The sequence below is a fragment of the Sminthopsis crassicaudata genome, chromosome 3 (genome assembly GCF_048593235.1).
Source record: "Sminthopsis crassicaudata isolate SCR6 chromosome 3, ASM4859323v1, whole genome shotgun sequence".
Taxonomy (NCBI): Eukaryota; Metazoa; Chordata; class Mammalia; order Dasyuromorphia; family Dasyuridae; genus Sminthopsis; species Sminthopsis crassicaudata.
In genome coordinates, this window is record NC_133619.1 from 206,579,221 (window position 1) to 206,603,207 (window position 23,987).

At 35.2% G+C, this 23,987-nt stretch overlaps 1 protein-coding gene across 5 annotated transcripts in view; it reads left to right on the plus strand.

Moving 5' to 3' along the window:
- Nucleotides 1–23,987, plus strand: part of CLDND1 (claudin domain containing 1) — a 42,067-nt gene that overhangs the window by 15,712 nt on the left and 2,368 nt on the right. Inside the window, exons 1-4 of one of the 5 annotated variants that reach the window (XM_074299828.1) lie at nucleotides 16,949–17,086; nucleotides 18,343–18,496; nucleotides 19,308–19,620; nucleotides 21,710–21,820. In XM_074299828.1, coding sequence (XP_074155929.1) covers nucleotides 19,329–19,620; nucleotides 21,710–21,820 — 403 coding nt within the window. In that variant the 5' untranslated portion in view covers nucleotides 16,949–17,086; nucleotides 18,343–18,496; nucleotides 19,308–19,328. Of the gene's footprint in view, nucleotides 1–16,948; nucleotides 17,327–18,342; nucleotides 18,497–19,307; nucleotides 19,621–21,709; nucleotides 21,821–23,987 lie in introns of those variants that run through there. The other 4 variants (XM_074299827.1, XM_074299826.1, XM_074299829.1 and 1 more) reach the window with 4 other exon arrangements.

Genomic DNA, 23,987 nt, shown 5'->3' on the forward strand with positions numbered 1-23,987 from the left:
GAGTGGGTTATAGTTAGTACTGAAAAGGGACCAGGCCTAGATTGCAAAGATGCTCTATTGGAAGATGTATTTATTGGGGTCAGATATATACAAATGGATGAAAAAGAGGGGGGGAACTGAATGGGACTGGATAAAGTATTTCTCAGTATTGAGTCACATGCTCTCTGGAGGGATGAACTTTGAACCCTGGGATACAGGAAGTTACAGGAAGTGACATGACTTGTGGGAAGCAGCCAACATTGGTTAACTATTGGTCAAAGATGATTATGTCCTTTTAGTTTATCTAATGAGAAGATGTGTGTCTTTTGCTTTTAAGTCCTAGACAAGCTGGAAGCTGGCTAGGTTCCAGTAGTACATGACAGGAGTTGAGATGGCTCCCAGATATGTCTGGGCTTCTCCCTGCAGGGATTAAATAAATGCGTTCTCTTTGTACCTGATAATGTCTCTGATTAGTTAATTGGGAAAGGAGGTCTTGCACCCATCCTACACACACATATTTGTATAATTATCTTGCTGCACAAGAAAGATCAGATCAAAAAGGAAAGAAAATAAGAAAACAAAATGAACAATAACAAAAAGAGTGAGCATGTTATGTTATGATCCACACTCAGTCTCTGCAGCCTTCTCTCTGAGTGTAGATGACTCTTCATCACAAGATCAATAAAACTGGCCTCAATCATCTCATAGTTGGAAAGAGTCACCTCAATCAGAATTGATCATAATATAGTGTTGTTGCCTTATACAATCATCTCCTGGTTATGCTCATTTCACTTAGCCTCAGTTCATGTAAGTCTCTCCAGCTTCTCTAAAATCATCCTGCTGATCATTACTTATAAAACAAAAATATTCCATAACATTCATATACCATAACTTATTCAGCCATTCTCCAACTGATGAACATCCACTCAGTTTCCAATTTCTTGGCACTACAAAAGGGCTGCCACAAATATTTTGGCACATGTAGGTCTCTTTCTCTCCTTTAAGATCTCTTTGGGATATAAGCCCAGTAGAAACACTGCTGGATCAAAGGGTCTGCACAGTTTGATAATTTTTTGAGCATAGTTCCAAATTGCTCTCCAGAATGGCTGGATCTGTTACATACAATTCCACTAACAATGTATTAGTCTCCCCATTTTCCCACATGCCTTCCAATATTCATTATCTTTTCCTGTCATCTTAGCCAATCTGAGAGGTGTGTAGTGGTATCTCAGTTATCTTAATTTTCATTTCTCTGATCAATAGTAATTTTAGAGCACCTTTATGACCAGAAATGGCTTTGATTATTTTATCTGAAAATTGTCTGTTCATATACTTTGACCATTTATAAAATGGAGAATGGCTTGAATTCTTATAAATTTGAGTCAATTCTCTATATATTTTAGAAACGAGGCTTTTATCAGAAAACTTAAATGTAAAATTTCCCCCAATTTATTACTTCCCTTCTAATCTTGTCTGCATTAGTTTTTTTTAATATTATGACTTTTTATAAGCAGTACATATGCATGGATAATTTTTTACAACATTATCCCTTGCACTCACTTCTGTTCTGACTTTTCCCTTCCCTCCCTCCACCCCCTTCCCTAGATGGCAAGCAGTCTTATACATGTTAAATATGTCATAGTATATCCTAGACACAATATATGTGTGCAGAGCCAAACAGTTCTCTTTTTGTACAGGAAGAATTGGTTTCAGAAGGTAAAAATAACCTGGGAAGAAAAAAAATGCAAACAGTTTACATTCTTTTCCCAGTGTTCCTTCTCTGGGGGTAGCTGATTCTGTCCATCATTGATCAATTGGAACTGAATTAGATCTTCTCTTTGTCAAAGATATCCATTTCCATCAGAATACATCCTCATACAGTATTGTTGTTGAAGTATATAATGATCTTCTGCTCATTTCACTTAGCATCAGTTCATCTAAGTCTTTCTCTGTATTCTTCCTGCTGGTTATTTCTTACAGAACAATAATATTCCATAACATTCATATACCACAATTTACCCAACCATTCTCCAACTGATGGGCATCCATTCATGTTCCAGTTTCTAGCCACTACAAAAAGGGATGCCAAAAACATTTTTGGCACATACAGGTCCCTTTCCCTTTTTTAGTATCTCTTTGGGATATAAGCCCAGTAGTAATACTGCTGGATCAAAGGGTATGCACAGTTTAATAACTTTTGGGGCATAATTCTAGATTACTCTCCAGAATGGTTGGATTCATTCACAATTCCACCAATAATGCATCAGTGTCCCCTCCAACATTCATCATTATTTTTTCCTGTCAGCTTGGCCAATTTGACAGGTGTATAGTGATATCTCAGAGTTGTCTTAATTTGTATTTCTCCTAATCTGGTCTCAGACACTTAATACTTCCTAGCTGTGTGACCCTGGGCAAGTCACTTAACCCCAGCCTCAGGGGGGGAAAAAATTGTATTTCTCTGATCAATCATGATTTGGAACACTCTTTCATATGAGTGGAAATAGTTTCAATTTCATTGTCTGAAAATTGTCTGTTCATATCCTTTGACCATTTATCAATTGGAGAATGGCTTGATTTCTTGTAAATTAGAGTCAATTGTCTATGTATTTTGGAAATGAGGCCTTTATCAGAACCTTTAACTATAAAAACGGTTTCCCAGTTTGTTGTTTCCCTTCTAATCTTGTTTGCATTAGTTTTGTTTGTACAAAAGCTTTTTAATTTGATATTATAAAAATTTTCTATATTGTGATCAATAATGATCTCTACTTCTTCTTTGATCACAAATTCCTTCCTCCTCTCCAAGTCTGAGAGGTAAACTATCCTATGTTCCTCTAATTTATTTATAATCTCGTTCTTTATGCCTAAATCATGGACCCATCTTTATGCCTAAACCATTGACCCATGGTGTACGGTGTTAAGTGTGCGTCCAAGCCTAATTTCTACCATACTAATTTCTAGTTTTCCCAGCACTTTTTGTCAAATAATGAATTCTGATGCCAAAAGTTGGGATCTTGGGATTTTTAAACACTAGATTGCTATAGTTATTGACTATTTTGTCCTGTGAACCTAACCCATTCCACTGATCAATTAATCTATTTCTTAGCCCATACCAAATGGTTTAGATGACTGCTGCTTTATAATATAGTTTTAGATCAGGTACACCTAGGCCACCTTCATTTGATTTTTTCCCCTTATTTTCCTTGAAATTCTTCCATATGAATTTTGTTGTTATTTTTTCTAGGTCATTAAAATAGTTTCTTGGGAATCTGATTGGTATAGCACTAAATAAATAGATTAGTTTACAGAGTATTGTGATTTTTATATATTTGCTCGGTCTATCCAAGAGAACTTAATAGTTTTCCAATTATTTAAATCTGACTTTATTTGTGTGGAAAGTGCTTTGTAATTTTGCTCATATAATTCCTGATTTTCCTTTGGGAGACAGATTCCCAAATATTTTATGCTATCCGCAGTTATTTTGAATGGAATTTCTCTTTGTATCTCTTGCTATTGGATTTTGTTGGTGATGTACAAAAATGCTGAGGATTTAAGTGGATTTATTTTGTATCTTGCAACTTTGCTAAAGTTCTGAATTATTTCTAATAGCTTTTTAGTAGAATCTCTGAGGTTCTCTAAGTATGCCATCATATCATTTACAAAGAATGATAATTTGGTTTCTTCATTACCTACTCTAATTCCTTTAATCTCTTTCTTGACACTTATTGGTGAGACTAGCATTTCTATTGAATAACAATGATGATAGTGGGCAACCTTTTTTCTCTCCTGACCTTACTGGGAAAGGTTCTAATTTATCTCCATTAGATATGATGCTTACTGATGGTTTTAAATATATGCTCCTTTCTATTTTAAGGAAAAGTCCATTTATTCCTATACACTCAAGTGTTTTTTATTAGGAGTGAATGTTGGGTTTTATCAAATGCTTTTTCTGCATCTATTGAGATGATCATATGGTTTTTGTTAATTTGGTTACTTATATAGCCAGTTATGCTAATAGCTTTCCTAATATTGAACCAGCCCTCCATTCCTGGTATAAATCCTACTTGGTCATAGTGTATTATCCTGGGAATGATTTTCTGTAATCTTTTTGCTAATATTTTATTTAAGATTTTTGTATCAATATTTATTAGGGAGATTGGTCTATAATTTTCTTTCTCTGTTTTCAACCTACCTGGTTTAGGTATCAGTACCATGTCTGTGTCATAAAAGGTATTTGGTAGGACTCCTTCAATCCCTATTTTTTCAAATAGTTTATATAGTATTGGAGTTAATTGTACTTTAAATGTTTGGTAGAATTCACATGTAAATCCATCTGGTCCTGGGAATTTTTTCTTAGAAAGTTGATTAATAGCTTCTTCTATTTCTTTTTCTAAGATGGGACTGTTTAACCACTTGCTCCTCTGTTAATCTGGGCAATGTATATTTTTGAAGGTACTCTTCCATTACATTTAAGTTATTGAATTTATTGGCATAAAGTTGTGCAAAGTAACTCCTAATTATAGTTCTAATTTCCTTTTCATTAGTGACGAGTTCTCCCTTTTCATTTTTAAGACTAATAATTTGATTTTCTTCTTTCCTTTTTTAATCAGATTTACTAATGGCTTATCTATTTTGTTGGTTTTTTTCATAGAACCAACTCTTAGTTTTATCAATTAATTCAATAGTTTTTTTCCTTTCAATTTTATTAATCTTTCCTTTTATTTTTAGAATTTCAAGTTTAGTGTTTGACTGGGGATTTTTAATTTGTTCCATTTCTAGAATTTTTAGTCGCAACCCAATTCATTCATGTACTCACGTTCTCTTTCTCTATTTTATGCAAGTAGGCCTCTAGACATATAAAATTTCCCCTTATTACCGCTTTGGCTGCATCCCATACATTTTGGTATGATGTCTCATTATTGTCATTTTCTTGGGTGAAGTTATTAATTATGTCGATGATTTGCTGTTTCCCCTAATCATTCTTCAGTATGAGATTATTTAGTTTCCAATTATTTTTTGGTCTATTTTCCTCTGGCTTTTCATTGAATGTAATTTTCATTGCATTGTGGTCTGAGAAGGATGCATTTACTATTTCTGTTTTACTGCATTCGAATTTGAATTTTTTATGTCCTAATATATGGCCAATTTTTGTATAAGTTCCATGAACTGCTGAGAAGTGTACTCCTTTCTGTCTCCATTTAGTTTTCTCCAAAGATCTATCATATCTAACTTTTCTGGTATTCTATGTACCTCTTTGACTTCTTTCTTATTTATTGTGTGGTTTGATTTATTTAATTCTGAGAGTGCAAGGTTGAGATCTCCCACTATTATTGTTTTTCTGTCTATTTCTTCTTGCAACTCTCTTAATTTCTCTATTAAGAATTTAAATGATACACCACCTGATGCATTTATGTTTAACATTGATATTGCCAATGTTCAACATTGATATTGATATGGTACTCTTTAGCAAGATATAGTGCCCTTCCTTATCTCTTTTAATTAGACCAATTATTGCTTTTGTTTGATCTGAGCTGAGGATGTCTACCCCTGTTTTGCTTTTTTTTGTTTTGTTGGTTTTTTTTTTTTTTTTTTACTTCACCTGTGGTATAGTAGATTCTGCTCCAACCTTTTACCTTTACTCTGTCTGTATCACCCTGCTTCAGGTGTCTTTCCTGTAATCAACATATTGTAGGATTCTGGCTTTTAATCCAATCTGCTAGCCACTTCTTCTTTATGGGGGAGTTTACCTCCATTTACATTTATGGTTAAAATTTCCAATTCTCTATTACTTGCCATCTTGTTAACCCCTGATTATGCTTTTCTCCTTTCCTTCCCCCTTACCTCCCTCCCCAGTATTAAACTTGTGAGCACCACTTGCTTCTCACAGCCCTCCCTTTTTAGTATCCTTCCCCTTACTTTAGAGTTCTTCCCCCTTTCTTACCCCTTTTCCTCACAATTTCTGTATTCCTTTCCTCTTAGCTTACTCCTTCTCTTTTCACTTTTCCCCTCCCACTTTTCCATGAGGAGGAAGAGGTTTCACCATAAATCGAATAAGTTTAATATTTTTTCTCTTTAAGCCAATTCTGATGCAAGTAAAATACACATTATGTTCATCTCCCTCCATTCTTTCTGTCAGATATAATAGATTTCCTTTGCCTCTTTGTGAGATGTAGTACCCCCACTTTGCCTTTTTTCTGGTACAGTTGCCTTTTCATCTCTAGTTTCTAGAACAAATCATACATGTGTTCTATGTATATCTTTATAGCAAGAATATAGTTCCCAAAATTTCTTTTTACCTTTTTAGATTTCTTTTGAGTTCTATGTTTGGAGATCAAACTTTTTGTTTAGTTCTGGTTTTTTCATCAGAAATAGATGATATTCACTTATTTCGTTGAATGTCCATCTTCTTCCCTGGAAAAAAAAAATGCTCATTTTGACTGTGTAAGTTATTTTTGGCTGCATACCAAGTTCATTAGCCTTTCAGAATATCAGATTCCAGGCCCTTCGATCCTTTAATGTGGATGCTGCTAGATCCTGGGTAATCCTTATTATGGCTCCTCTATATTTGAATTGATTTTTTTTCTTTTTTTCTTTTTTTTTTAATTTTTATTTTATTTTATAATTATAACATTTTTTGACAGTACATATGCATGGGTAATTTTTTACAACATTATCCCTTGCACTTACTTCTATTCAGATTTTTTCCCTTCCTCCCCCAACCCCCTCCCCCAGATGGCAAGCAGTCTTATACATGTTAAATATATTACAGTATATTCTAGATACAATATATGTGTGTAGAACCGAATTTTTTGTTGCACAGGAAGAATTGGATTCAGAAGGTAAAAATAACAGTTTACATTTATTTCCCAGTGTTCCTTTTCTGGATGTAGCTGGTTCTGTCCATCATTAATCAATTGGAATTGGATTAGCTCTTCTCTATGTTGAAGAAATCCACTTCCATCAGCATACATCCTCATACAGTATCATTGTTGAAGTGTATAATGATCTTCTGGTTCTGCTCGTTTCACTCAGCATCAGTTGATGTAAGTCTCTCCAAGCCTCTCTGTATTCCTCCTGTTGGTCATTTATTATAGAACAATAATATTCCATAACATTCATATACCATAGTTTACCCAACCATTCTCCAATTGATGGACATCCATTCATCTTCCAGCTTCTAGCCACTATGAAAAGGGCTGCCACAAACATTTTGGCACATACAGGTCCCTTTCCCTTCTTTAGTAGTTCCTTGGGATATAAGCCCAGTAGTAGCACTGCTGGGTCAAAGGGTATGCACATTTTGATAACTTTTGGGGCATAATTCCAGATTGCTCTCCAGAATGGTTGGATTCTTTCACAACTCCACCAACAATGCATCAGTGTCCCAGTTTTCCCACAGCCCCTCCAACATTCATCGTTATTTGTTCCTGTCATCTTAGCCAATCTGACAGGTGTGTAATGATACCTCAGAGTTGTCTTAATTTGCATTTCTCTGATCAATAGTGATTTGGAACACTCTTTCATATGAGTGGAAATAGTTTCAATTTCATCATCTGAAAATTGTCTGTTCATATCCTTTGACCATTTATCAATTGGAGAATGGCTTGATTTCTTATAAATTAAAGTCAATTCTCTGTATATTTTGGAGATGAGGCCTTTATCAGAACCTTTAACTGTAAAAATGTTTTCCCAATTTGTTACTTCCCTTCTAATCTTGTTTGCATTAGTTTTGTTTGTGCAGAAACTTTTTAATTTGGTGTAATCAAAATGTTCTATTTTGTGATCAATAATGGTCTCTAGTTCTCCCTTGGACACAAACGATTTCGTTCTTTATGCCTAAATCTTGGACCCATTTTGATCTAATCTTAGTATGTGGTGTTAAATGTGGGTCCATGCCTAGTTTCTGCCATACTAATTTCCAGTTTTCCCAGCAGTTTTTGTCAAATAATGAATTCTTATCCCAAAATTTGGGATCTTTGGGTTTGTCAAAGATTAGATTGCTATTTTTATTCACTATCTTGCCCTGTGAACCTAGCCTATGCCACTGATCAACTAGTCTATTTCTTAGCCAATACCAAATGGTTTTGGTGACTGTTGCTTTATAATATAGCTTTAAATCAGGTACACTTAGACCACCTTCCTCTGACTTTTTTTTCATTAGTTCCCTTGCAATTCTCGACCTTTTATTCTTCCATATGAATTTTGTTGTTATTTTTTCTAGGTCATTAAAATAGTTTCTTGGAAGTCTGATTGGTATAGCACTAAATAAATAGATTAGTTTGGGGAGTATTGTCATCTTTATTATATTCGCTCGGCCTATCCAAGAACACTGAATGTCTTTCCAATTATTTAAATCTGACTTTATTTTTGTGGCAAGTGTTTTGTAATTTTGCTCATATAATTCCTGACTCTCCTTTGGTAGATATGTTCCCAAATATTTTATACTATCGACCATTATTTTTAATGTAATTTCTCTTTGTATCTCTTGCTGTTGGATTGTGTTGGTAATGTATAAAAATGCTGAGGATTTATGTGGATTTATTTTGTATCTTGCAACTTTGCTAAAATTCTGAATTCTTTCTAATAGCTTTTTAGCAGAGTTTTTGGGGTTTTCTAAGTATACCATCATGTCATCTGCGAAAAGTGACAATTTGATTTCTTTATTTCCTACTCTAATTCCTTGAATCTCTTTCTCGGCTCTTATTGCCGAGGCTAGAGTTTCTAGTACTATATTGAATAGTAATGGTGATAGTGGGCAACCTTGTTTCACTCCTGATCTTACAGGGAAAGGTTCTAGTTTATCACCATTACATATGATGTTTACTGAAGGTTTTAAATATATGATCCTTATTATTTTAAGGAATAGTCCATTTATTCCTATACTCTCAAGCGTTTTTAGTAAGAATGGATGTTGGATTTTATCAAATGCTTTTTCTGCATGAATTGATTTTTTTCTAGCAGATTGTAATATTTTTTCCTTGGTCTGATAGTTCTGCAATTTAACCACTATATTTCTTGGAGTTTTGATTTAAGGTTCCTTTCAGTAGTTGACCAATGAATTCTTTCAATGTCTATTTTACCCTCTGTTCTATAACATCTGGGCAGTTCTCTTTGATAATTTCCTGGAAAATAGTGTCTAGGATCTTTTTTTCATCATTTTTTTCAGGAAGTCCAATAATTCTCAGATTCTCTCTCCTAAATCTATTTTCCAGGTCTGTTGTTTTCCCAAGTAGGTGTTAGACTTTTTTTCCATTGTTTCATTTTTTTGGTTTTGCTTGACTGATTCTTGGTGTCTCCTCAAGTCATTCATTTCCATTTGTTCAATTCTGATTTTAAATTAATTATTTTCTTTACTCACTTTTTAAATATCTTTTTCTAATCTTCCAATTGAGTTTTTAAGTGAGTTGTTTTGTTCTATGGAATTTTCTTCCATTTCGCCAATTTTATTTTTTAGAGAGCTATTTTCTTTTTCCAATTCACTAATTCTATTTTTCAAGGATTTGATTTCTTTATTGACACTATCTTTAAATGAGTGGGATGACTTATCCAGACCCTCTTGCCAAGCTTCCCTTTCCTTTCCCCATTTTTCTTCTAGCTCTCTTGTGAGAGCCTTTTTAATTTCTTCTATGAGAGTCTTGTATATTGAGGTCCAGATCATATCTCCCTTTGGGGATTCATCTGGAGACAGTCCATTTTTATTCTCCTCAGGGTTTAAAAGTCTGTTCTCTATGCATATAGAAGCCATCAATTGTTAGAATCCATTTTAATTTTTTGCTCAATTTGTCAAAGAAGAATCAAAGAAAACAAACTAACAAAAAAACAAATGCAGTCTGCTTTTTTTTGTTGGGGGGTGCTGGATGGTATTACTGAGATTCCTCTACAGACTGCAGGGGGCAGCATTGAGGCATTAGCAAGATAGCAATGGCTGAACTGCTTCTGTGCTCTGAGACTCTGGGAGAATGCTGAGACACTCCAGGTGGGTGTGGCCAGGTCTGGAGAGACCCTAGCTTTTCAGGGTTATAGTCTTTACCCTCTGTGTTTACATCTTCTCTGCTGATCTACTGGATTGCTGCCAGGGCAAAGTAGTCACACTGTGGTAAAATCTCCAAAACAGCTCAGTTCACATCCTACCCCTCTCAGGTCAGCTCATTGTGTGGGCTGGCTTTCATATTCTCACTTGTCTGCTGTGCTGCTGCTGCCTGCCTTCAGTCTTTGCCCAATCTAACCTTCCTCACTGGTGAGCAAAAACAGACCTTTTCTGGCGAATTTCAAGGATATCTTTTGTTGGTAATTATTTGTGGGGGTTTTTCAGTCAAGTACTAATTCTGAGGCCTTGTCATGAAATAAAGTATTCTGAGAGCAAAGACGGAGATTAAGTAGATGTATGTGTACTTTCCACCATCTTGGATGGCCAGAAGTCTGTCTGCATTAGTTTTGTTTGTACAAAAACTTTTTATCTTAATACAATCAAAATTATCTACTTGGTGTTCAATTATGCGTTTCAGTTCTTCTTTTGTCACAAATTCCTTCTTTCTCCATTGATATGAAAAGTAAACTATCTTATGTTCTTCTAACTTGTTTATAATATCACTCTTTATATCTAAATCATGAACCCATTTCAACCTTTTCTTGGTATATGGTGTTAGGTATGGGTCAGTGCCCAGTTTCTGCCATACTAGTTTCCAATTTTCCCAGAAGTTTTTGTCAAATACTGAGTTCTTATCCCAAAAGCTTGGGTCTTTGGGTTTGTCAAACACTAGATTATATAGTTATTGACTATTTTGTCCTGTGAACCTAAACTATTTCAATGATAGACTACTCTTATTTCTTAGTCAGTACCAAATGGTTTTGATGACTGCTGCTTTATAATATAGTTTTAGGTGTGACACAGCTAGGCCACTTTAATTGGCATTTTTTTTTTTTCATTAATTCCCTTAAAATTCTTGATCTTTAGTTCTTCCAGATGAACTTTGTTATTATTTTTTTCTAGATCTGTAAAATAATTTCTTAGGAGTTTGATTGATATGACACTAAATAAATAGATTAATTTAGGTAGTATTTTGTCATTTTTATTATATTTGCTCACATGAGCACTTGATATTTTTCCAGTTTAGATCTGACTTTATTTGCGCGGAAAATGTTTTGTAGTTGTAATCATATAGATTCTCACTTTCCCTTGGAAGATAGATTCCTAAATATTTTATACTACTGACAAATACTTTGAATAGAATTTCTCTTTGTATCTCTTGCTGCTGGACTTTGTTAGTAATATATAAAAATCCTGATGATTGATGTGGATTTATTTTGTATCCTGCAACTTTGCTAAAGTTGGAATTCTTTCTAGTAGTTTTTCAGTGATTGTCTAGGGTTCTTTAAGTATACCATAGTATCATCTACAAAGAGTGATACTTTGGTTTTCTCATTACCTACTCTAATTCCTTTAATCTCTTTTTTCTTAAGTTTCTGAGGTCAGATTTGAACTTAGGTCCTCCTGACTTCATGGCTGGTACTCTATCCTCTGTGCCACCTAGATATTTCTTATTTTTATTTATTAATTCAATAGTTTTCTTACTTTCAATTTTATTAATCTCAACTTTTATTTTCAGAATTTCAAATTTGGTATTTAATTGTTTTAAATTTTTTCCCCCTAGATTTTTTAGTTGTAAGCCCAGTTCATTGATCTTCTCTTTCTCTATTTTATGAAAGCATCTAGAGAAATAAAATTTCCCCTAATAATAGCTTTGGCTGCATCCCATAAATTTTGTATGTTGTCTCATAATTGTCATTCTCATTATTATCATTTTCTTGGATAAAATTATTGATTGTGTTTATGATTTGTTCTTTTACCCATTCATTCTTTAGGATTAGATTATTTAGTTTCCATTTTCCCTCTGGCATTTTATTGCATCATGATCTGAAAAAAATATATTTACCATTTCTGCCTTTCTATATTTGATTTTGAGTTTTTATGTCTTAAAACATGGTTAATTTTTTTATAGGTTCCACAGACCACCGAGAAAAATGTAAACTCCTTTCTGTCTCCATTCAATTTTCTCCAAAGATGTATCATACCTAATTTTTCTAACATTCTGTCTACCTCCTTAACTTCTTTCTTAATTATTTTGTGGTTCTATGAATCTAGTTCTGAGAGAGCAAGTTTGAGGTCCCCCACTAGTATAATTTTGATATCTATTTCTTCTTGCATCTCTCTTAACTTCTGCTTTAGGAATCTGGATACTATACTACTTGGTGCATATATGTTTAGTACTGATATTGCTTCATTATCTTTTGTACCCTTTAGTAAGATGTAGTTTCCTTCATTATCTCTTTTAATTAGATCTTTATTCTTACTTGATCTTAGATCAGGATTGCTACCCCTGCTTTTTTTTTTTTACTTCACCTGAAGCATAATAGATTCTTCTTCAGACCTTTACCTTTACTCTGTATGAATCACTGTGCTTTAAATGTGTGTCTTGTAAACCATATATCGTAGGATTCTGGCTTTTAATCCAGTATGGCTATCAGCTTCTGTTTTATGGGAGAATCCATCCAATTCACATTCACAGTTAAAATAACTAATTCTGTATTCCTGCCATCTTATTTATCCCAAATTATGCTTCTCGTTTTCTTTTCCCTCTTTCTTTCCTTCCCAGTATTTTGCTTCTGACCACTACTTCCCTCAAACAGCCCTCCCCCTTTAGAGCCCCTCCCACTTTCTTATACTTTTGCACAACTACTTCTGTTTTCCCTTCTATTACTCTTCCCTTTTCTTTTCCCCTTTTCCCCCCCATTTTCCTATAAGGGGAGACCAGTTTCTATGTGAAACCAAATATGTCTGATATCCTCTCTTTGGGCCAAATCAGATGAGTGTAAGATTCATGAAATGCTCATTCCCCTCCCTTTTCTTCCTCAATTATAATAAATTATCTTTGCCTCTTCCTGAGATGTACTTTCCCTTATTTTACCTCCTTTTTCCTCTTTTTTTCTAATATAATTCCCTTTCCACTTCTAGTTTTTTTTTTCATATTGCCATAATAAGATAAAATTATACCTGAACTCTCTAAGTGTGCCCATACCAGAAATAGAGTTCTCAAGATTTCTTTCCTTTTTTACCTTTTTATGCTTCTTTGAGTTCTGTGTTTGGAGATCATTTTTTTTTTTTTTTGTCCAGGTCTGGTCTTTTCATCAAAAAAAGATGAAATTCACCTGTATCATTGAATGTCCATCTTCTTACCTAAAATATAATGCTCATTTTAGCTGGCTATCTTATTGTTGGTTGTAATCCAAGTTCCTTTGCATTTTGGAATGTCAGATTCCAGGTTCTTTGATCCTTTAAGGTGGAAGCTTAGGTCCTGGGTAATCCTGATAGTGGCTTTTTAGTATTTAAATTGTTTCTTTCTGGCTGCTTGCAATATTTTTGACTTGTTCTGATAGTTCTGAAATTTAGCCATGATATTCCTTGGCATTTTCATTTTGGAATTTCTTTTAGGAGGAGATCAATGAATTCTTTCAATGGCTATTTTACCTTCTGATTCTAGGACATTAGGGTAGTTTTCCTTTCAAATTTCTTGTAAGATAATTTCTAGGTTCTTTTTGTTCATCATGGCTTTCAGGAAGTCCAATAATCCTTAGATTGTCTCACCTTGATCCATTTTCCAGGTCAGTTTTTCTTAGGAGGTATTTAATATTTTCTTCCATTTTTTCATTTTTAAAAAATTTTTGTTTGACTGATTGTCTTACTGAGCCATTCACTTCCATTTGTTTCGTTTTTGTTTTTAGTGTATTATTTTCTTCACATAACTTTTTTAGCTCCTTTTGTATTTTGCCAATTGAATTTTTAAATGAGTTGGTTTCTTCATTGCATTTTTTTTTTCTATTTCACAAATTCTGTTTTTCAACAAAGTTGCTGTTTTTTTTCATATCTATTTTGTAAGGAGTTTTATACTTTTCCCATTTCATCAAATCTATTTTTAAAGAGTTTTCTTCAGAACATTTCTGTTTTTCCTTTTCCATACCCTTTTGCAAAGATCTTATTTCCTTTCCCCATTTTTCTTTTAACTCTCTTTTAAGATTCTTTTTGAAATCTTCCAAGAATGCCTTGTGAAATGGGGACCAACTCATTGGTGCTTCATCTGGAATTGACTTGCCTTTAGGAACCTCAGGATTTGAGTTCTGTTTTTCTCTCCATAAAAGATGCCCCTATGGTGAGAGTTCTTTTTTTTTTTTTTTTTTTTTTTTTTTTTAAGGGTTGAGGTCTGCTCTTAAAGCAAGGGAGTGACAGCTCCTTTAGTTTGCCCTTGTGCCATTCTGCTGATTGACTTTCAGTTCTGGGTAATAGTGGCTATGTCTGGAGTTCTGTAGCTTATAGCAAATATGCCAAACCATCTGCAATCAGGATACAATAGCCTAAGATGCTTGCAGAAGATTTGCTGGTGCAAGATGCACAAAGTTCTGGCTCCCCACTCAAGGCTCCTTGTGTTGAGGTCCGGACTCCTGTTCTAAATTTCTTCCAAGTTATCTTCTTCTGGAAATGTGTTGTACTCTAAATATTTGTGGGTTATATGTCATTTCAAAAATCAGTTTAGAGGCTCAATCTACTGTTAGTTTGTGAGAAGGTCAAAGTAGGTCACAGAAAGTGAGTTGTGTCAGTTCTTCAATATCTTGACTTAGCCCCCCCTCCTCCTTGAAGAATCAGATTCTTTAAGTCACTGACATGGTAATTTTATGATTTAGAAGTAAAATTGAAGAGTGGTAGAGGTGGAGTTGTACCCATTATTGAATTTTATGGCTTAATTGAAGAATGGTCTTAGAGGTATAGTTGCATCCCATACTTTGTTATTATTGACTAACAGATTGTCTGACAGCCAGCATTGTTTATGACATTCCCAAGGATGAGAATAATAATCCTAAGTGGTTATTGCTATACTCTCCCTAGGAGCTATATCACACTTAAAACCCCATTCTTTTATCTACATTCAGTCCTGTAGTTTTCTCTTTCGATGTGCATAACACTTTATGTCACAAGTCAATTGTTGCTGTGGTTGTAACATGTTTGTCCTTCATTCTCCAAGAGGAGGAAATATCAGGGAGGTGACAACATGACATGCAAGTGAATTGGATTTGAGCAAGGATGAGCTGAGCAAGGTCATCTGCCTCACTTTCTCTTCTAGAGACATCTGGGTTCAGTGATAAGATTCAGATTAAGATGACAGGAGATTACCCTTAATGCAATGGATACCTTGGCCTTTTTAAACTAAGGTCTTCAACAATTCTAGCTGCCCTCATTCAGAATTGCTTTGAATCATCTCATCATTGGAAACAGCCAAGTCATAGTTGATAACGTGTTACTGTGTACAATGTTCTTTTGATCCTGTTCACTTTACTTATTATCAATTCATGTAAGTCTTTCCAGGCCTTTCTGAAATCAACCTGCTCATAATTTTTTTACAGAACAATAATATTCCATTATATTTATATACTATAACTTATTTTGACATTTCCCAGTTAATGGGCATCCACTCAATTTCCAGTTCCCTGACAGGGAAGGCCTGCTACAAACATTTTTGCACATGTGGGTCCTTTCTCTATTTTATGTTTTCTTTGAGATACAGTGCTGGATCAAGAGGTATGCACAGTTTGATAGCCCTTTGGGTATTGTTTGGAGTCCTTTTTAAATCAAAATTTAATACCCATCCTAATATCCACTAAAGGTAGTGGAGCCTAATGCAAAGACTACTGAACAGATTCAAAGTGATTTCCAATTTTTAAATCATAGATTCAAAAATAAAATGAACCTTAAAGGTTCACTTAATGTGGTCTCCAGATTCAGCTCATAAACCCTAAATGCTTTTGATTCTAATTCTGAATGTGGCTTTCTAGATTAACCTTCAACTACTAATATCCTCTCTTTGATCCCCATCATCTTGAAACTACTTTTCATAGAAGCATATTGTCTATTGCAATTGAATATAAGCTCCTTAAGGGAAGGGCTGTGTTTGACTTCTGTCTTTGTATTCAGTCTAACACAAAGTAGGTACTAAATATATCCTAGATGATTGATTCACAGTGACCAGGAGATTTAAGTAAATTGCTTAAGGTCAAACAGATTCTAAGTGGAACCATCACTTCCAGGGTCCTAAGTTTCCTCATTTGTAAAATGAGGTAAGTTGAGTAGTAAGAGCTTTTGACTCATGAAATCAGCACATCTGGAACACCTATTCTTCCTCTTCATTCCTCCTCCCAAAAAAATCCTCTTTCCAGCTTTGACTGATTCTTTGTCCCTTTTATTCCCTGCATCTCTTTTTCTCTTCCTTCAGGTTAAGCCTCAAAAGGAAATAGTGAAACCAAAAAACATTTTGATTAGTTATTAGATAAGTCAGTATGGGAAGTTAGGGGATTTCCAGTTAAGTTCACCCACTAGAAAATTGTCACTAGTTAATTGTTCGACTTTGCATTGAGGAAAGGTTCCCACTGTCTTCACAAACTGCATTATCTTCCTCTTGTCCTAAAAAAAATTATTTTTGAGGGAGTTAAGTCTGGGTATTGCATATATAAATTTTAATAGCTTAAATTTGAGTTGACTTTTGGGAAATTCTGTATAAAACTAGAAGCCAGAGAACTCATTCAAATAAAGCATTTTCCAATGCTTAATAGCTTTTGGAAATGTTTATTGACTTATTTTACTTTGTGTCTCTCTATATATATGTTTGAAAGCGTATCAAAATATGCACTTTCAAATATGGTATTTTTGAGGCTGATGGCCGAGCCTAGCCTTAATTCCCTATGTATTTTCTTTCTTCAAAGATCTGCCCATCAGCTGGGCGTCAAAGTGTACCACGGTACATTGCAGAAGTCAAAACCTCATGCGTACATGCTGTTTCACCAGCCAAGCCACTCCTCTCTCTATTGCCTACAATTCCCATAATTCCTCGCAGGCTGTGTTTACACAAAATAATCTAATCTAGCCCAAGGATCGATGGGTTGGAGGGATGGAGAGGAGGAGTAACAGGGCGCGGCTAGGAAGTACGTCAGAGGAGGAGTGCGGGAGGCGGGGCCGCTGGGCGACAAGCGGCAGGAAGTGCGGGATGGTGGCGGCCCAGGAGGATAGGCGGTGAGTCTGATTCCGTTTTAAATGGGACGGGATGGGATGAGTCGGGTCGGTAGAGGGAGAAACGAGAGACTCCGGTCAGTGGAGCAGGCCTAGGGCTCTGTGGGGGCTCTTCTTGCTGCAGCTCCCTGTCCTCTTGCTCTTGGAGTCGTCGGGTAGGTCTTGGAGTCACTGGGTCCTGTGCGGGAGGAAGGTGGGCGGAATCTGTGGTCTTCCAGAGGTTCCCCGACAGGAGGGGCCGAGGTAAGAAAGGAGAGGGAGTATATGGAGTCCTCAGCTGGATGGCTCGGAGATAGCCTCTTTCCCTGTCCCCTCCCGCTCCGCCCCCTTTTGCATGGCTGGATTTGTATTGTAGACCCGGGTACTTTCGGGGGCCGCCCCTCCCGATCTCTCCTCCTCCATCCTCACCCTGAAATGAGAGCCCATTAGGCACAGGGCACTCTTCTGGGCACGGTGGCCTTTTAAGCTTATTTAAGAATTTCAAGATGAGAGAGACTGGAGGTAAAAAGCGTGGAATCGAGGTGAGTCTTAATTCTTGTAATTTCTGGGGTTCCTTTCTTTTCCAACCCCACCCCACCCCACCCCACCTCCATTCCAATCTGAGTTACTTCTCAAATCAGCTCTTCCAGTTGTGTGAGGCTGTTGTGTTGCTCTGTAAGTTTTTTCTTGCTCCTTGCGCTGTGTGGCTGTGTGTAGTCATTTGACTCAGATTGGTCCATCTTAGTCATTTTACTGCACTGTTATTGAACTCTGAGTCTGGCTGAAGGTCACTGGGTAATATTATATATTTATCTAATTATAGATAACTTGTTTCCTGCCCTGAAGATCTGGGTGGGGAGAAAGAGATACTGAGATGTATTTAGTTCTCAAAACTATAGGGGCTCAGGAGGCAGGGATGAATGTGAAGAAATTGATGAGTGGTTATCTAGGAATGAATTAATGGAAAGATTGCTGTCTAAAATAATTGTATGTTTATTGTCCTGTTTGCTACTCTGAATTCAGAATAACCTTCCCTCTAGAATTTACCAAGCATTTTTTTTTAAGCCTTTTTTAGGAAACTTTCATAGTTATTTGGAGTTTGAGTCTGACTTCCATTGCTTCCTTAACTTGAAGAGTTCTGAAATTTAGCATTCAGGCAGAAAGCCAAAGCTTACTTAACTTAGATGTAAATTTAAATGCAGATTTAAAAAAAATTTCACTAGCTCTACTGTTAACTTTGTTTTTATCTGTATTTACATATTCATTTGCCAAATGTACAGTGTCTAGTGGAAACATGGAACTAGGAGCCATCAGGACCATGATACTACTAGTAATCATCAACATGACTTTCAGCAAGTCATTTACTTCACTGGAAAGTTTCTTCATCTGTAAAATGAAAAGAGTCTTCTCTGGAATTTTGTGATCATATATGATGTATGTAAATTTCAGTGCTGTCCATTTTAGTTATATAATTAAAGGACCAGGATCCTGTATCCATAGTGCCATGCGTATACTGGAATTTAATAAGCACTTTATTTTCTTAATAATTTTCGTTTGAAATGTTCTATCAGAATGTTTATGATTGTACTGTCCATAAAAATTTTTGAAATGTTCTATCAGAATGTTTATGATTGTACTGTCCATAAAGTTTTTTGGCAAAGATAATGTAGTAGTTTGTCATTTTTTTCTACAGTGGATTAAAGAATAAAGAGGTTAAATGACTTATTTGGAAGTGAAAGGGTCTGAGATCACAGTTGAACTCAGATCTTCCTGACTCCAGGCCCAGAACTGTATCCATTGTGCTATCTAACTGTCTTGATCAGTTAAGAAATTAGTATTTACCAAATTCTTTATCCTTAATCATAATGTATTATGCTAGAGAATTTAAAGATGAAATTTAGACATTATTTTTAGTTAAGGTCACAGATAGGCTAGAGGAGACAATCTGAACATTTTCCACGTCATGGACTCTTTTGACTGACTGATAAAGGCTGTGGACTTTGTTTAAATGATTGAAAAAGTGGCAAATAAGAGGTTAATGAAAATAAGGATGCAATTTATTTTTTTTTCTTATCCAAGTTCATTAACCTCCTGAAATTTATTCGCAGATACTAGACTAAGAATATTGATCTAGAGAATGAGAAAGGAATTATATGGTAATGAGTATTTTTTTGGTCATTTAATATTATGGGGGAAAGTTGACTTGGTTTCCTGAAACTTTTTTTTTTTTTTTTCCTTTTTAAAGCAAAAAAAGTTGAATGCCAGAATGGATAACCGTTTTGCTACAGCATTAGTGATTGCTTGTGTGCTCAGTCTCATTTCTACCATCTATATGGCAGCATCCATTGGCACAGATTTCTGGTATGAATATCGCAGTCCAGCACCAGAAAATTTCAGTGACTTAAACAAAATCAGGGATGATTTTGTTGACAGTGATCCTGACGAAAAGACTTATAATGATTTACTTTTCCGATATAATGGCACAGTGGGATTGTGGAGAAGGTGTATCACTGTGCCCAACAAAAGTACACCTTGGTATAACTCTCCAGAAAAGACAGGTATGTGCTCTTTTTTTTTTTTTTTTTTTTTTTTTTTCATAATTTCCTTAAGATAATTAACTCTTGACTTTGTAGTTGCTAGATAATATCTAAAGATAGATAAATATGTTTGGATATTTTGTACCTTGTTTACATCTTTGGATCTCTCATAGTGCTTCACTCAGCATCTTGACCATATTGAATTCAATACAAATTTATTAAAGGGTCATTTATATTCAGTATCACCCAATGTGGGAGAGGCACCAGGTTAAATAAGACACAATCCTTGTTCTTTTAGTGCTTTTAGTTTAGGGGATATAACATGATAATAAATATATGAAAGGGCCAGAATTCTATGGAAGAGCTGAGAGAAAAAAAACTTGTTAGGGCAGACCCAAAAAGATTTAATGAGAACATAAGAATTTTAACTTGGCTTTGACCAATGGGCAGGGATTTTAGCAGACAAAGTTGTAGAGGTGTGGCAAATTAGATTCTAGACCTTTGGAATAGCATGAGGAAAGATAGAGGCAAGAAAGCATGTAAGCTATATGAGAAATACTTTTCTACTTTGGCAGGAGCCTAGTGTAGGAGAGTGGTAAGACAACCAGCTGGAAAAATTGGATGATGCCTTATCATATGTGTGGTTAACAATTTGAATTTTTTTTTTTTTGGAAATGAGAAATCATATGATGATTTTGAGGAGAGAAGGAACAATAGCAAATTAATCTGCCAACAGTGTAAAGAGTGAATGGATGGAGACAGGAGGAAGTGAAGGTAGGAAGACCAGTTAGGCCATTGAATTATTCCAGAGGGGTGGTTATAGGAGCCTGTTTTAGAATGATAGCAGTAGGAATAGAATAAAAGAAAGGTGCCAGTTACGTGATAATTGGAGAATCCTTAGGACTTAGAGGTGAGAGAGAAAGAAGGATCAAAGATAAATCAAAATTTTTAACATAGAAGACTTAGTTTTTGAGGAAAGTATGTTTTTGAATTTGAAGTTGAGTTTGAGATATCTAATGTAGATGCATGTCTCTGAATCTAGACAGAGTTCAGAGATAGATCTATAGATTTGATTGTCGTCTTTATAAAGTTGATAGCTAAAACTCATCATAAATGATATTGCCAAAGAGCAGAAAATCGTCAAAAGAAAATAATTCAATAGGACCGTAAGGTCAGTAAACTTAACATTGAGAATAAACATTAATGTTCTCTCTGTATTTTATCTCCCACTTCTTAAACTGCTTTTCATGAGCCTCATAGAAATTGTGAAGAAATAATTTTAAAATGTCATAGAGTACCTACTTGAAAATATAAAATACCCTATGCCAGTATGAATGAAATAGACTAATATCCAAAATCAAGCCTACAAGTATTTATCTCTGCTCTCTTTGAGGCAAATGCCATGTGAGTTCTGTTTTTATTTTGGAAGACATGATTTAATCAGCTCTACATTCAAATCCATATTACTATTATTATTATTAAATCAGTAGTTTTATTTTGGGCCTTAACTTTGGCTAAAAATGGGTAACAAAAGGATTGTGAAAGCAAAAAGTAATATTTAACATCTAAAGATTTATCTTTCAAGTTGATTCGGCAAGAAATGATACTTAACATTTTTAAACTTAAGTGTTCGTTCTATTAAAATTAAGTATTTTAAATAGTTTGAGTATTTTTATTAGCCATGGCTACTTCTTTTGGCATTTCTGAATGTAAGCACTATATTCCTTGTGGTTGTTGCAGAACAACAGGCTTGAGTAAGAATCAATGAAGTGCTAAGTGTTAGAGGTACAGAAAGCCAAGGGGAAGAAGTTTGGTAAAGAATGGAACACATGCTGAACGTTAATTGTACAATATCTTAAAAAAAATTTGCTGATAGCAACAATGTCCACAGTTGTTCTGTATCTGTATTTATTTTTCTTCCTTGTATTTAAAAACCAAAACCAAAAAAACCCTTTCCTAACAGTGTTATAAACTTGTTAGTGGCAATGAGAAATATAGGCCTGCACCAGTGCTGCACTAAATTTTGTAGTCATTCTGCATTTCCATAAAGGGTTGATTGTTGAATGTTTGTTATGAAAAGAACAAGTAATCATTGTTGTTCTTGTTCCAGAGTCATCTGACTTGATCACAGAATGTTTCAGTTTTACATTGTCAGAGCAGTTCATGGAAAAGTATGTAGAGCCTGGAAACCACAATACTGGGATTGATCTACTCCGAACCTGTGAGTATTTAGATAATAGCAGAAAGTTTGGAAAGAAAAGAAAAAAGTTTTCTCCATCCTTTGTTACATACATTAAGTAAATGAAAGAAAAGTTTTCTTTGTAGAAGGAAAAGTCCAGTTTCTATTGCTTAGCAACGTGGACAAGACACTTAGCTCCCTGAAAATAAACTTTTTCTATAAAATGGGGTACAATATTATTATTGTACTCTCCCTCAACAGATTTTGAGGATCTATTATGTAAAAATAGAGCCATAGTGGTACAGTGAAAAGGCAATTCAATTCAAGCATTTTTTCAGGTAACTCCTTTGTGTCAGGCACTGTGCTAAAACCCACTAAGAAAGAAAATTTCTGCCCCATTCTTTTTACTAGGGGATTAATACATAAAACAATGCGAGGTAAATTTATTTCTGGAAGAAATAAGAAAGAGCTTTTATATCTAATAGCACTTGTGTTGAACCTTGGAGGGAGACAGAAGTACCAAGAAGTGGAGGAAAACATAAGCATGGGGACCACTGCAAAGGCAGAGAGTAAAGATGGAATCTCCTGTATAGTGAATGGCAAGTAGACCAGTTTGTTTCAAAATATCGAGTATTTGAAGGGAATAAAATATAATAAGCCTAAAAAGGCAAGATGGAACCAGATGTGAAGGGCTTTAAATTCCAAGCAGATCATTTGTATTTGATCCTAGAGGCAATAGGAAACTACTGAAATTGCACAGGAGTAACTGTCAAATCAGGCAACTTTGTGAATGAAAGATTGGAAAGGTGAAGGGTTAAGTGTTGGGAGATTGGTTGGGAGAGTCTTGGAGTGGTTGTGAGAGGTACAGAGGCCCTGAACTAGGATGGTTGTGGAATAAGTAGGGTAAAGGGGATGAATTTGGGAGATGTATTATATTTATATATTGGTAATAGCATTATAGGACTTGGTATCTGATTGGATATGAAATGAGGTTTGAATAAGAGCAGAGAGATGAGACTGACTCCTAGGATGCAAACTTGACTGATGGAGAGATGATACTATTTTTTTTTTTTTTTTTTTTTTGCTGAGGCAATTGGTGCTTAGGATCACACAGCCAGGAAATGTTAAGTATCTGAGGCCAGATTTGAACTCAGGTTCTCCTGACTTCAGGGCTGGTGCTCTATCCACCATGCCACCTAGCATCCCCATGATAGTATTCTTTAAAGAAATATTACAAGGAGTGGTAGATTTAGGGGAAAAATATCTTCTTGTTAAGTTTGAGATGCTTATGGAGACGTGGTTGGAAATGCCTAATAAGCAGATGGAAATGTGATAATTGTAGTTTAAGAGAAAGATGAGGGATAGATATGTTACTTTGCATGTATCCTGCATAGAATTACTATGGGATCTATAGGAGTAAATGAGAATCATCAAGAGAAAATATGTAGAAAAGAGCCCCTCACAAAGCCCTGAAGATCCTCATACTTAGGGTGGGGAGTGGGACATGGCATGATCCTATAAAGGAGACTAAAAAGGATTGATCAGGCAGAAAGGAGTCACAACAACAGCATCACAGAGACCAAGGGAGGATATTCGGAAGCTATAGTAGCAAATGTGGCAAAAAGGTGAAGAAAGATGAGAACTAAGAAAAAAATTTAGCAATAAAGAAATTATTGTTTTATCTTGAAATGACCAGTTTCGTTTAAGTGATGGGCTTACAAGCCAGATTAGAACTTGTTGGAAACTAAATTGAAGGTAGAGTGGCTATAAACAATGTCTGCAGCTTTTACTGAAATCCTGGCTGTGAAAGGAAGCAGAAAGTAAGGATGATAGCCTGAGACAATAATGACATCAGGGGAGATTATTTTAAGGATTGGGCAAAGCATGAGTATGTTTATTGGCAGCTCACAAGGAGCCAGCCAGTAGATGAAGTAGAAAGTTAAGGAAATAGAGCAGATTTGTTGTGCAAATAAATTCTCCTTAGGAAACTGGAGGGAATTCATTACAATTATGAAAAGAACAACAATCTCTTACTCAGATGTATAGGAGGAGGAAACTGGGGTGATAAAATGATTTGAAGGATGGAATTGGGGAGGCAAGAGAAAAGGTCTCCATGAATGATAGGTGTTTCAGTGAAATACAGTGTGAATCCCTGTGCTGAGAGAAGTTAAGGGGATAAGGAGAAAGGTTTGGAACACCCGAGGGAATG